The sequence below is a fragment of the Nematolebias whitei genome, chromosome 3 (genome assembly GCF_014905685.2).
Source record: "Nematolebias whitei isolate Nwh7 chromosome 3, NemWhi1, whole genome shotgun sequence".
NCBI lineage: Eukaryota > Metazoa > Chordata > Actinopteri > Cyprinodontiformes > Rivulidae > Nematolebias > Nematolebias whitei.
This window is the reverse complement of record NC_056500.1, coordinates 12,690,879-12,705,642: the sequence shown is the minus strand read 5'-3', so window position 1 is coordinate 12,705,642 and position 14,764 is coordinate 12,690,879. Positions and strand designations below refer to the sequence as shown.

Sequence of the window (14,764 nt, the reverse complement as noted above, 5' to 3'; positions counted from 1 at the left end):
TGACATCATTTTGAATCAAACAGTTGGCCTTTACCAAAAACCAAAAGTTGGATTCTCTTCTGATATCTCGTGCATTTTTCATTCCGTACTTAAAAAATAAAATAGAAACATGCCAGGCGTACAACATACCATAAACATATAAACACACCGGAATCAAAACGGCAAATCATGCAGCATTGTGTCTGTGTGAAGGCTGGTTTCAGCGCTCGTGTCCAACCAAGGACGAGTGCAGAGGACAAAACTTTGCTCTGTGTACATTTTGTGCAACGTTGTTAAATCAAAATCCTTTAAGGGACATCTTCACTGGCTCATCGATGTGTAATAAACGTGTACTTGTGCAGGATTGTCCAACTCTTTTTGCTGATTTTAAAACATGTAAATAAGAATGATTTACAACAGTTTAACAAGAGAATTCAGCCAAAAAAACAAAAGATAGAAAACTTTTAGGCAATAAGAATGACACGATCGGATTGAATCGGTAGGCTAGGCACCTCAATTTCTGGAGCCTGGTGAGAAAGAGGAAATCTTCTTTCTGTGTTGTGTGCATACCTGATGAACAATTTTGCTAAAGGCTTCTTGTAGTTTACCATGGATGGTGGCTAGCTTTTTTGCATCTCTGTTGGCTTCATGGACTGGAATTAGCACCTTGTACACTTCATTCACCGCCTCGTACATGCCAGCCTGAAGAAAAGAGCAACACAAGCATCAGTAGAGTACAACCACTCATTTAAACACAGTTCTGTATTGTGTATAATTCATTTTATACATTTTTAGAATTATTGTATTTTTCAGACTATAATGCGTACTTAAAATCCTTTAATTTTCTCAACAAAAAAAGAAAATCAAATTCTTATCATCGTTGTAAAATATTACATAAGTATGACTTTTTGAGTTGGGAAAACATGATAATGTATTCAGACGTCATACTTGTACATAAAGTCTTTCATGGTTTGGCTCCACCACCGCTAAAAGACTTTTAAGACTTTAAAGTACAATTACATTTAGTAAGGGAGACTGTAAAATACCATTTAGAAAAAGTTATTTCGGTCAGTTGTCATTTTTTGTTCGGGCTCCAAATTATTGGAATAAACTACCATTAGAACTAAGAAATACTACGTCCTTAAAGTGTTTTAGGAAATCACTTGAAGAATGGTTACTACATAATCAAAATTGTACTCATGTTTTGAATAATTCTTAAATCAAATTTTACTTGTTACTTTTTCCATTTTTATGGTCGTGACTTGTTTTTATTTCTTTATATAAATGTTTACTGTAAATTACTGTAGTGAACTAGGCACAGACAGAGGAATGTTATGACGAAGTGAGACAACGCAGGTGCCAGTTGAAGTTATTTACTGTCCGCAAGGTTTAAAAACAAGACACTTCGTTCTAATAACTCGTCTCTGTTTGTCTCTGACTTTTGACCGACATCACTACTCCTCATTCAGACAGAAAACTAAAATGCACACTTACTTCGTAAATAGACATTTAACTTGATTTCTAAGTCTAATGAGGTTTAAAAATCATTAATACTGTTTCACAGTTGATTTAAATGAGTGGTTCACTTCAACATTTAGAAATGGTATGAACTAAACACACATTTGATTATCAAGATATTCTAATAGTAATGATAATGTAAAAAGGAAGAGTGTTCTTTCAATTGATTAATTCAGGATACAATTAAATAGTCTCTTGATGAGATAACTTGTATTTCTGGATTCAAATCAATGAAATAACAGTTCCTGTCCCCTGAAGGTCTTCAGAGACAGGTTGAGGTCAGAGGCCTAGTTCACTAGTTCACATTACTTTTAGCTATATTTAAAATTGTCATAACTTATAGGTAATGTAAGTTGTCGTGCATGTTAATTGTAATTTTTTTAATCTCTTATCAACCTGCCATGGGACTACAGATGAAAATCAGCCTCTTTGGTTAAATCTGGCATATTTATGTGGTGTATTCATGTTGATTAATATGCGCTGTCCCTTTATGGAATAAAGAAACTGAAAAATCAACAGTGAGCCTTATAATGAAGTGCACCTTATGTATTAATTCTGGTTGTGCTTACTGACCTCAAAACGATTTTATGTGGTTATTGTGAATGAGCTGAATAAAGTTTGACTTATCTGACTGTTTTGTTTTGCTTAATGCGCCTTATAATCCAAAAAAAATAGTAATTCAATTGCAAACTAATGCTCTTATTTTTCTGTTTCGCCATAGTGAGTAAAAACTATATTTTCCAAATGAAATCTGTTTTGAGTTTTTTTCCTTCCTATTGAGCCATTCGCTCAAGTCTCTGACTTTATCCAATCACTCCTTGCTCACCATGGAGAACGAGGCAGCTGCCTGCTCCAGGAGACCCACAAGGCCAATTTCTGTGAAGTATTTCCCCGAGCAGATGCCCTCCTCATCGGGTGACACCACATCGTCTGACACTGCAGATTCTTCCAGAACATTTGAAGAGATATTCTGGAGCGCAGATGCACACGAGCAGCAGCAGCAACAGAAACACAGTATCAGACTATTCGTTTGAAGACAATTATTGGGCCAAAGAAAAAAAAAAAAAACTGCTCCGATTTTATTTCTGCTCTAGCTGTCCATACCTGGAAGGTGACGCAGCCTACAGGGAGATACTTGCGGTCCTCGAGCATGCTCAGGTATTCTGCCACCAGCGCAGCGCTGTGCACTAAACACTGAGCAGCCTCGGCATGATTATTCCTCTCCGAGTGTTTTCCAGCCATGTTCTGGAGCCATGTAAGACGCAGGTCTGGAGATGTCTGGTACCCCTTTGCAATCCTAAAGTTGAACAACACAGAAGCACAGCAGTCTAAACACAGATGGAAAAAAAAGAAGCCAAAACCCTATTAATGATTTTAAATTTAAAAAGCTTCCCAGTTACTTGTGGTCAGTACCTGTACATGAGATCTATCAACATCTCAGGATCTTCTTGATGTTCTTTCATCTTCACTGTGTCAGACAGGATCATGTGCAGATTAAACACAAGGTCCTGGACCTGGTGTGAAAAACGCAGAGCTCAGGTTAACAAATACACATGACCTTTCATAGCATCAAGTTAAAACTACAAAATATATAAATATAGCTAACTGAATTTTAGATTTTTCTATTCATTACATGAGTTGGACAACAAAAAAACAACAACAAGCTAAATAAATCCGTACCTGGTCTGGGAAAGTGGTCTCCCTTAGTTCGAGGTCCTCCTCTGCATAGGTAAGGATAGTTTTCAGTGACCGCCGGAGGAACTCCTCGTTAAAATTTTGGGATGTTCCCACCAGCGAGGACAGAGACATGGTCACCTGCATCTTCACTCTCGCAAAGTTCTAAAAAAAAAATGCAACAGTTAAAAGAAACTATACTGTACTTGTACCAAACTCTACCTCTGCTCAAAGAACATGAGCCAGACATTTACTAATGCATGTACAGTAGTCCCTCGCTACTTTGCGATTCGACTTCTGCGGACTCGCTCTATCGCCGTTTGTGAACGTACAGTCCATAATGTTGTACAAAAAAAATTGTACAGGACACATCATTGTCAGCTTTAATGTTATTCACGTGATCGGGACAGTACTGGATACAGTACTGTACAGTTAAAGGGTAACAAAAAAATAAAATACTTTGGACAGGTGCCACCATTTTGTAGTTTTCTCTCAGTAAGCCTCCACTGTACTCCTACTCATAACAACCACATTTCCCAAAAAGCAACAGGGTCCCACCCAGAAGCACCATTTCCTTATGCTGAAAAAAACCCCGGAGGTACAGTAAAGTTCTGATCTGATCGGTGCCCCCGGAGCAGAACTAGACTTCCAGACCCATCGGTGAATCTTGAGAGCTGGTAGCTCACCCACGTGGATCTCCGTGCAAACACACGTGACCAAAGGTCCGGCGATCTATCTGAAGTTCAACGAGACTTTTTTAATCTCTTTCAACCAGTCAACAACGAGGACCTCCAAGCGGGGACACGCTGGTAAGTAACATTTAGCAGCTACATATAAGTATATTGTTAAAATGAGTAGGTTTAAGAGTTAAGAACATTGATTGTGGGCTTCGTTGCTGCAGGGTACGTCTGCAGAAACGAAACAGAGTCAGACTGGAAATGAACTGAGCCGCTGCTGTTCTGCAGAGCCCAGTTAGTACAATTTAGTATCTACATATAACAGTATTGTATCCATGTTGTTAAAATGGTGTAGGTTTAAGAGTTTAGAACATTGCAAGTGTGTGGGAAGGGTTTCTAAAGTTTTAGTATATATAAATACTAAAATAAATATAACGTCACTACTTTATAATTTCACTTACTGCGGACGGGTTCGGAACTGAAACCCCGCAATAAACAAGAGACTACTGTACTGCGCATATAAGTTCAGCGTGTCATCTTTTAGTCGCGCAGCTGTACTTACATTGCCGATCTCAAAGTTTTGTCTCATGAGGAGGTAGAGGGAGGCACTGGCGTGGGATCTGATGGTACTTATGCTGCTGCTGCAGCTCCTCAAAAGCCGCAAACACAGATCAGCACACTGCTCCGTTTCTTCCTCAAACAGTAGTTCAGGAAACTGCACAAGTATAAAAAACAAAAAAAACAACAAATCACAAATTACAAAATTTTAATCCTGGGAGAATTTGAAAAAGTTAGGTGAAATAAAATAAAGCCTTAGAAATAACCTTAGAAACCAGGGCTCTCTGAGTGGCAAAACAGTGCTGAAGGTAGAGGGCGCTCTGGTTGCAGGCCATGCTATGGAGCAGCACCTTTAACACCCCACCGAGGATGCTCTCCTTCGATTCTGTCACCGATACTGTCTGCAAAGAGAAGGAAAATATTTGGTTGTTTAGAAAGTAAACATATTCAGAATTAACATGTAACTTTCTTTGACACAAGTGTTAATCCTAATAACTAGCAATAATTTAAGTATCTGTAGCTGTGCTCCAGTGTGTTTGCTTGCTTACCTGTACAATGACCTCCAATGTATCAAGAATAATTAGGTTGGCCTCTGTTGCAAGGTTACCATCAATAAGGGCTTCATGTTCCAGCTCTGCTCTTGTTCTGCAGTCATGAAAATAGTTGGAGAAAAAAAAGAAAAAGATTCACAAAAGGAACTCCCAAATTGTGATGCAGATTATGTGGTCGTGAATAGTTGTCTGAAGAAGTTGTTTGTTTTTGTCGTCACGTTTCCCGTCTTTGAGAAGTAACCTTTACATCCCTGATTGATTAATGGATCGGAGGAAAACGATTTAGCAAACAAACAAAACATTCTCGGAAAATGATCAGACGATGGAATGATAATGATTGAAAAAGCAGGAAAGGAAAAAAAAAAACACCCTTAGAAATAGAAATATTGTTTGAAGCCATTTTTTTTTTTTAGTTTACAAGAAGGTCTGCACCTCTAAAAGCCAAATATATATAAATAAACCCAACTTGTTAAAATCCAAAGCTGCACTAAAAGTAACTTCTTAACCTGCACGATTCTAATTTTAACCAAGTATTTTAAAAGGTGCTCAGTGAAGTATCATGAAGACTGACTGAGAAAAAAAAAGAAAGAAAGAAAATCTGGACATTTATTTTTTCCCTAATATGTCCATATTATATGTGTCCTCAAATTAAAAATTTGTAATCAAACTTTGTGAACTGAGGCCAACTATAACAAGCTCTTTTTTACCTATGGAAACAGCCAAAGTGACAAAAAATGGGCCAACAGTGATAACGTCCATGGAAGAGCTGTTTTAAATCAAGAATCAAGACCGTTTTGATGTGTTGGTGTGTGATTACGCTCAGATTTTAGTAAAATAAGCAGATTAAATGGCTTAGTTTATACTGAGTGCATACCCACATTTCACTAGGGGTGTAACAATAATATCAATTTACATCAATATATCGATCAAATGATTCAATTATATCGTGGCAAAACGAAAACATCGATTCGTATTGTCATCTTTAAAATACGCTTTCATTTTGAAATCTCCAAGGCACGTCTGTGTCACCATTTCCGTGCGCGGCTGCGCTCTGCGGCCGCCTCAGCAACATGGCAGACGAGGCAGAAAACACAGATAATGAAATTCACTCTCCTGCTGGATTTAAATCAACACTGTGGAAACATTTTGGGACGGCTCAACGGACAAAACTCATCCGTATGCAACAGGTGCCAGTGTGAGTTCAAATACTCAGGAAACAACAAATTTAGCCGTTCACCTAAAGAAGAAACACGGTATTGATAGCCATGTTATGTAAACTCAATATCTATTTTTGTTTCTTTATAAGTGAAAGGTAATCAGGACACTTTTAAGTTAACTGGTTTAAAAAATGCATTTAAACATGAGAAATGTGAGACTATACTGAACAGGTTGTTTATTTTTATTTTTTCATTAATTAAGAATTTTATTTATGTATTAAATGCCTGGTGCCTGTAACAATAGAAATAAAATGGTTAAATAATATTTGGATTGTTTGTGTAAATTTATTTATATGTAAATGAGATGGGCATTTGATATCGCAATATCTCGATCGCAGACTTGTGAATCGAATAGAATCGAAATCGCATCGTGACACAAACAAATCAATATAATGTATCGTGGTAAAGCTGGTGATTTACACTCCTACATTTCACAATTGCATATCTGGAAAACTCTTGGGAGTATTTGCTTTGAAATAGCACTATTTGATATTATTCAGCATAACTTTTATTTTTGATTTTATGGTTTATAAGCAACAATACATGCTGATCTAAGCCTATACATGTAACTTTCATGTCCAAAGAGCTTTTAACTTTAGAATCATTAAGAAGGCTTCTTTATCATTTCAACAGCAACTAATTAAGTGGATAACTAAAAAAGTTATTCCTGGTTTACAGGTGCAATGCAATTTAAATGTTTAAAAGCTACATGCGTTAAAATATCTATTGTTTTTGTCATTTAGTGTGTTGCTTTTGGCAGTGACATCCAGAGACACACACAAAGTCAGAATCCAAAAACAAGAAGCAAACATGTTAAAAAGCAAAACAGATCCACAGCAACCATGACTAACCCCAGGACATAGAATGTTATAAGGCAAAGGGACTAAAGGGACAGTGGGGTTCAGGGCTCAGAACCAGAATCAGAGGTCCCCGTTGGTGTTTTCACGTGCATGTGAGAACTTAAAAAAGTTAAAATGGAGAAAAAAAACACATTTACTCGATTTCACTCGTGGCTCTAGCGCTGCTGTGTTATCCAAAATCAAATAAATCAGAAAATTATTTACTGACCAGTTCATAGTCCAGATCATCCTGTTGTAATACAAACAAACTAATGTGTTCATTTCGTTTCCACTTTAACTGGCTGACTTCCCACATGCATGACATTACACCTTCGTATGAGGCTCTAAAGAGGAGGGGAACTCAAAGAGCACACAACAGATGTAGACCATACAGTACCTGACTGATCTGTGACTCCTACATAAACACAGCAATATGAGAGAGCAAATTAACACAAAGGCTGATACAAAAGAACACAAATATAAAACGCTGAACAAAAAAAACTAAAGGTTTTTGTGTGTGTGAGATTGCGTCATCACGTTTGACATAAAAAACGGTGATGCAAAAATGTGATACTAAATCTCGAATTTTAGGAAATAATGTCAAAAATATCTAAAGGTGCTTTTCAAACACCGTGGCAAAGACACTGTCAGACATTGGATGAATTTCCTTCTATTCCTTTGTAAATCCAGGTTTTTTTCTTCATAAATACCATTCAACAATGACTTTGTAAATACATGTTTTTGAAGTATTTTAAACTACATTCAGCACTTACACACAGGATATTATGTCTTGATTAAAGTGTGAAAATGACTAATTTCACATAAAAAATGAAAATAGGATGTAATGCATTGGAAATTGTTTCTCTTCACATAAATGTTTTGTTGTTTTTTTGCTGAAGGGGATGAAAATATTTGTCAATGAAAACATTGATTCTTGAAAAATCTTGTAAAAATCATCTTCATCACTTGTTTAAACAGAAGTTCAACTCAGTACATTCACTCAGTCAGATATGCATATTGTCAGTAAATGATACACTTAATAATTAATACTGATTTCCAGATCTCTTGAATGCACAGTTTCCATTTTTAGGTGACACAAAAGAATGAAGAAAAAAAAAAAAAACTAAGGTAACTGAATGAACATACTTGTCCATCCTTTCAGTGTTTTGTCTCCAGTGGGTCATGTCCTTCCTCCACCTGAGGTTTTCTTGACTACCAAAGGCACTGCCAGATGGACTCCGTTCTAAATGGTGGAGAAACACGATTTATTTTTCTGAAAGTCAGAAAGGCTGCGCCTGCGCTGGAAAACATAACTCAGTTGCAGCTAAAGTAGAAACGGTTCACGACTTCTTCTTCAATACAGATTTCTCTAGTTTTTATCATTTGTTTGTACATGGGTCTACCTGCATTTGTACAGACATGTCTGAGCACGTGTCACAGTGTGTGGTCCCACCTAGCTGTCCCCGACTGCGTCGCACCATTTCCTGTCTGGCCCCGATGCTGCCCAATATGGCCTCCTCCAGCTTAGCCTTCATATCTTTGGACTTCTTAAAGGTCAGGCTGTTCATGCGCTCAAATGCCTTTTTTCCCTGCATGGTGAACACAACATGGGCCTTGTATCCATGAAGAAGATGATGAGTGGAAGGACAGAGAACATATAGCAGGGAAATTATTTGCAACACAGCACACAGCCAGGCAAAGCAAGTTAGTAGCATGAAAGCAAAGTTGCACACAAAGGGCAGCAAACAGCAAAAATGCAGTAAAGCAGGGACGTTTTTTGTTTTGTTCAATGAAAAGCTAGATAAGAATAGAAAGCAGAAATGCTGCTACACAAAGGGCTTATATCACCACAGCAGCCAAAACACTGACACTTTTGCTCCATATAAAAAAGACAACGCAAAGCAAACGTCACTCTCTGCAGCGAACCCCAATTAAAATCACATGTCATCTTAAAATAATACCTATGAAGAGTAAAAATAGTAGAAAATGCATTTTAAATTGTGTTGAGTTTCCAACTTTCTGTGCTCTTTATAGTTAAAGTGGCTCCAAAAGGTGAGGATATCTCTTGCAAACGCTACCTTGTACTCAAAGCAGGAGACACAGAGGTAGAGGAGATCCAGTAGGCGGTTGAGCTGGGACACAGACAAGTCTGTGAACCATTTCTGTAGCACCAGCTCATCAGCGTTCTTCAGGACCCACAGCAGACAGATGAGCAGGCTGCGACTTGACTCAGCTGAGAAGCTCCCATGCTGACGACTCGCCTGGCGGGATAAATCAGAAGGAGTCATAGGAGAGGAAAAACACAGAAGGTGGTAAAAAAAAAAAAAAGAGGCTGCAGTATAAAAACTCTACAAATAGAAAACTACCTGCGAGTTGAGCAAGAAGCTACTCGGTCGAGACATTGGCGATGCATTGGAGGTGCCTGCTATTGCCATGGCAACAGTCTGACTGATCATACTGTTCCCATCTCCCTCTGCTTCCTCTCCACTGTTGCCCACCGCTGTGCCCTGTGGACCGCCAGGCCGGCCCCACTGATTATGAGACTCTAAAATAAAAAACAACAATTTTAAGGCCTGCATTAGCATTTTAGCAAGCGGTTAGGTTAAAAACAACACAAAACAGAGATAAGAAATAAATGAAGTTAGAGATTAGCTAGAACATTATGTCAGGGCACCATGCTTTGAAGCTCCACTGATAACCTTTAAGGTTAAAGAGGCCCGTTGCTATTTAACATCTCAATGTAATCACAAAGACCCACCTGTTTGAAATGCTATATTTGGATTCTTGCCACATTACAACTCAACCAACCTAAATCACCTAGTGGGGAAATTCAGTCAGCAAAAAATGTATTATTTTATCCAACTCAGTTTTAATTTAAATATGATGATTATAATCAGAGTGCATCTGATTATATGGCAATAAAAAGCAGATGCAAGTACACATTTGACATTAACAAGGCATTTAAAACATAATTATAAAAAAGAATAAAGACAAGCTTTGGTTTCATAAAGCAGTTCATTTCAGTACAACACTGTAGCTTTTCCAACTGTGTCCCTGCAATCATTTTAAGCCATACAAATCTAACGTGGATGATGTATACCCTTAAATTATTTTATGTCCAAAATAGTTTGGCACCTGTACCTGTAAAGTCATGGAGCTGTGGCAACGTCTCCATGACGATGCCGATGAGAGGCAGGTAGAGCATGGCGACTCGAGCTTTGACCTCAAGATCGGCGTATCGAGGGTCAGAGTCATGGCTGGACAGGAGGTTGTGAACAACGCTCACCACCTTCTTGTGTAGACCAAACATTCTAGAGTAAAGCAAACACTCAATAAACAAACAAAAAAGGAACACAAAGATACAGTAGTTTTTACCTCAAATCTAAACAGAATCTATCTGCACTTATTTACCAACACTTTTTGCCTAACGTACTAACCCCTCATTATCTGGGTCCAGTATTACTGACAGCTCAGATAACACGAGTCCAGCCAGATAATGTTGCTCTCTGAATGGGACAGACAGCTCAAACATGTTGGCTATCTTTTGGTCCTGGACATGAGTGGAGAACCCAGAGCTCTAAATAAGAGAAAGAAATTCCAAACAAGACGGTGATACGTTTACCTGTGTTCAAGTAAGTAAAACAGACTGGATATTTTGCAGACAAATTGTGATTTGACACCACATAGTTACTCCGAGTGTTTCTGTCTGACCTGTGAGGTTGCTGAAGACACAGATGGGGAAGGCGAGGCAGGTGGAGTGAGCAGGCTGCAGGGCAGGTTTAACGTGACGTAGTGTTCGTGACTACAAACAACCCTTAGGAAATCAAGCCTTAAAGACTCCATAGTTGGATTCTGCAAAGCGTAAAGTTTCGAGGAGACCTAAACAGAGAAAATGGAAACGATGATGCAAATCTTATCACACCGAAATATTTAATTTGAAATAAAAACAATGCACGCATGTGCTGTCAAATCAACAAAATAAATATCATCACGACATAACTCTTGGGATTAAGAGATCTTTATGTACATTTCCTGCATGCCTATTTAAAAATTTAGTGAATCCGTCCAAATATCTTGTCTTTTTTACTGTCATACTGCAACAGAGTAAGAAATGTACCTGTTTCCAATATGTCCTAATTAACGTGAAGACAAAGCCTCGGTCCATGACTGACAGCAAGTCATTAAGAAAGAAAGCCAGGCTGGTGTTTAGCCTCTCCACCAACTCCAGGTCCTGAATGGACAAGGATTTAAGGCCTCGTAATGTACAAGACAGTATCAAGTGTGTTTGTAGAGCCAGAATTACACAAAAAAACATAATTCATATCAAAGAAACATGTTTATTTTCTCAATGTTCTTGTATGCTGCAAGCCTCTGAACATCTGATTCTAAAACACACTGCTGATGACATCATAAGACACCTGACCAGATTTTCATTTACCTTCTGGAAACGAGACACAATGTCCCCAGCGATGGTGCTGACCAGAGCTGTGATGTCATCCATGAAGCGTTCAGGAAAACGGTGCTTCCTGGGTGACTCCAAGCGTTCGGTGAAATAAAGGTGGTGGATAATGCTCTTCACCTACGGTCAAGGCGTTCATTCATTTAGCACACACTCAAATAATAAGGAAAAATAAATTAAGCCTTGTGGTAATACAAAACTTTTTCTTTGTCTTACCATGAGTTCAAAGAAGAACCAGGCCTGTTGTAGAGCACCTTCTCGGACGCTTCCACTGCTCACCACCCATTGGAGGGCCAACTCCTCATGGAAGAGCTGAGCATCGCATTCAAAATATAGAAAGACAATGAGATGGAGAGGGAAAGGCACAGAGGGAGAATGAAAGAGAAAGCAACAAAGCCAAGGAGGGAAAATGTGAGGTGCCTGAAGAAGTAGCTTTGTTTTTACTAGCATGAATTAGATATATGAGCATCCTGTATATAGCTACAAACACAAGAACACACTGGAAACCTAAATCTAAAAGGTTTTTAGTTATGAGCTTATGAGTAATGTCATAAAACCTAACTGGCTGGAAAATATGAAGTTGCATAGTAGATTTAAAATAAAAAGTTACAGAGTTAATTTCATTGGGAGCATTTAACTCAAAATTGAAAGGACTTGAGATTAATTATAATTTATACATGCTGCTCTTTTATTTATTTATCCATTGTTGTTTTTAGTGTTTCTCAATTTGATATTTTAATTTGTTGTCTTGACAGTGATGTGGTAAGTATGTTTCGTATTAGCTGCCACCTACCTTGGCCAGGTCTCTCTTGAAAAAGAAGGTTTTAATCTCAGTGGAATTTTCCTGGTTAAATAAATAATTAAAATAAAAAAACATATTTTATCCTTGTCTTAATAACCTAAAGGGAGGACCCAGCTGTCAACAGTGAAAAATTGTATTATTTTCATAAAAGTAAAAACTAAATCCAGTAAAACTCCTGCTTGCCCAACTCCAAAATTAAACTTCATTAAGGAAAGTGTTTTAATTTAAGTAATCAACCCTGACATGTAAACAACCAAAGAATAATATTAACACTAATTATTAGATAAATATGTTTTTTCATTACTATGCAATCCATAGTATTAGGCAGTTTAACCTCCTGACATACTAAAGGAATGGAATACGTTTGTTATAAATAAAATTACCGGTAATAAAATTAGTTTTTGCAAAGCAAGAAGAATTTATTGCCCATAAATTCCTCTACAAACTGAGAATAAACAATAATCTAGTTTATATTAAATGCTAACATCCAAAATAGTCTGGCTAATACACCAACTATTGTCCAGCAAGTCTTCTTTAATTTTGCTGACAGAAACAAAGCCAAACAGAACGTTATCAATATTAACCAAAATCTGAAATATAACTATTATAGAAACAGCACGGGGCGTTCGCCATGTTGTTTTAGACTTACTACAAACATACATCTTGTGAGGTACAATGAGCTGAGGAACAATAAGAGTGTGGTTGAACAGCTCCAGAAAAGAAAATTGGCTTTTTGTTTGTATTTACTGAACAGATTTTGCATAACTATAACAGAAATCATCTCTTAGTGTATTTTTTGTTCAATAATAACTAAAGAATGAAAGCAAGTGGTTGATTAAAAGGCATAAAAAAGGGATTCTTTTTGACAAAGTATTGCACTACAAATGAAGACTTCCCAGACTGTGGGTGTCTCACAGTCAGCTTTAGCCAGACTAGAGCCGACATTCAAAGCTCCTCAATACATTTAAGAATAAAAACAGCAGATCTGTGACACGTACCATTCAACAAAACTACACAAAAAAACAAGAACGACAACCAATGCAGAGGCACACATCCACAGACAGGACAAGTGAGGAGGCGAAGAAGAGGAGGACTGGATGGGCTCCTCCCCCAAGTGCAAGTGGCTCTACCTTTTTAGTGGGTAACCGTCCCGTTAAAGTTTGCAAGAAACTGGCGCTCTCAGTGTGCGAAGACATGCGATTGCCACAGCGCTCCATGGCCTATGAGTGGGATGAATGGAACGGTGACAGCAAAGTTAGTGGAGGAGCAACAGCAGCGTGGGGCTACACCACAACACACAGGCAGCTGTGTGTGCTGGGTGACACGTACCCCACACACACATGCAAAAAAACACACTTTTGTGAATTGTGCTGCACATACTTATACATGAGAACACAAAACATTTAGACATGACAGGGTCACAATGCTTAAATGTTGTGCCCCTAAACTAAAACATCAATTGCCTTACAGCAGAGATGCAAAATGGCAGCATAAGATGCACCATTCTGCATCTCTCCTGGTAAATGTAACACTGCAGAGACATAAAAGCACAAAAAAACAAACACTACTCTAAAAACGTCTACACATTTTATTACTAGTTATTATCTAGTAGTTTTCATAATTGTACTCTACAGTCACAGTTTTATCTTATCTTGATGTGGAAATAATAATTACATTATGTCATGACAACTTAAAATCACAAAAGACAACAAACGTAAAGAAAATAATGTCACGTGTTGATACACATTCACACTCACAGATACACCGAGCTCTAGTGACAAACTGAATACTATGTAGAGTTAGCAGAGATCAGAGCAGGTATAGAAAGGAGAATGGGATGTTATGAATAAAAGAAAAGAAAAAAATGGATTCTGTTGATGCTAATTATTTCTAACATCTCTTTTTCTCCACAATAAAGATATTATCCTCTAAAATGTACTTTATGTACAGTAGTCCCTCGTTACTTCGCGGTTCGACTTTCACGGACTCGCTCTTTCGCAGTTTTGCAAAATAAGATTGGACACGACACACAATTAATTGGCTGATTGATGGATGAGCTGCACGATCGGCATGGATTTTTTAATTTAAAATAAATGATTTTAAATGATTTAGCGTCTGAAGCTCCCTCCTGCAGCGTGTCGATCTCCGCTCTGCAGTGGAGAAGTGGGCGTGGCCTAGAGCGCTGGCAGAGAGAGTGGAGATCATGACATGCTGTGCTCTTTTCAAGTTCAAGGTTCTTTATTGTCATTAGCATTATTACATGCGATACATGAGGTGGACAAAATTGTGTACACAAGGTCCCAGTTATATCCAACAATAGCAAAAACATAAATTGTAAAAGAAAAAGTACTAAGGATCTAAGATATAAAGTAAGAAATACACTAAACTAAGAAATACGCTGCAAAACAATATGCCGAACAACATCAGCTTTTAGAGTGTTTAGAAACATTGTTTAAAATATTGCAAAAGTGTGGGAAGAGTTTAAAATGC

At 37.8% G+C, this 14,764-nt stretch overlaps 1 protein-coding gene across 1 annotated transcript in view; it reads right to left on the bottom strand.

The window, feature by feature from the left end:
• The window catches only part of dock7 (dedicator of cytokinesis 7), a 55,068-nt gene that overhangs the window by 9,027 nt on the left and 31,277 nt on the right, over positions 1–14,764 (bottom strand). Inside the window, exons 25-44 of the mRNA XM_037698007.1 lie at positions 13,405–13,494; positions 11,689–11,784; positions 11,452–11,592; positions 11,131–11,244; positions 10,725–10,892; positions 10,451–10,590; positions 10,155–10,324; positions 9,380–9,558; positions 9,092–9,274; positions 8,467–8,626; positions 8,160–8,256; positions 7,411–7,428; positions 4,955–5,051; positions 4,673–4,807; positions 4,411–4,563; positions 3,178–3,336; positions 2,911–3,011; positions 2,602–2,794; positions 2,324–2,467; positions 550–681 (exon numbers count right to left, since the gene is read on the bottom strand). Coding sequence (XP_037553935.1) covers positions 550–681; positions 2,324–2,467; positions 2,602–2,794; positions 2,911–3,011; positions 3,178–3,336; positions 4,411–4,563; positions 4,673–4,807; positions 4,955–5,051; positions 7,411–7,428; positions 8,160–8,256; positions 8,467–8,626; positions 9,092–9,274; positions 9,380–9,558; positions 10,155–10,324; positions 10,451–10,590; positions 10,725–10,892; positions 11,131–11,244; positions 11,452–11,592; positions 11,689–11,784; positions 13,405–13,494 — 2,670 coding nt within the window. The remainder of the gene's footprint in view (positions 1–549; positions 682–2,323; positions 2,468–2,601; positions 2,795–2,910; positions 3,012–3,177; positions 3,337–4,410; positions 4,564–4,672; positions 4,808–4,954; positions 5,052–7,410; positions 7,429–8,159; positions 8,257–8,466; positions 8,627–9,091; positions 9,275–9,379; positions 9,559–10,154; positions 10,325–10,450; positions 10,591–10,724; positions 10,893–11,130; positions 11,245–11,451; positions 11,593–11,688; positions 11,785–13,404; positions 13,495–14,764) is intronic.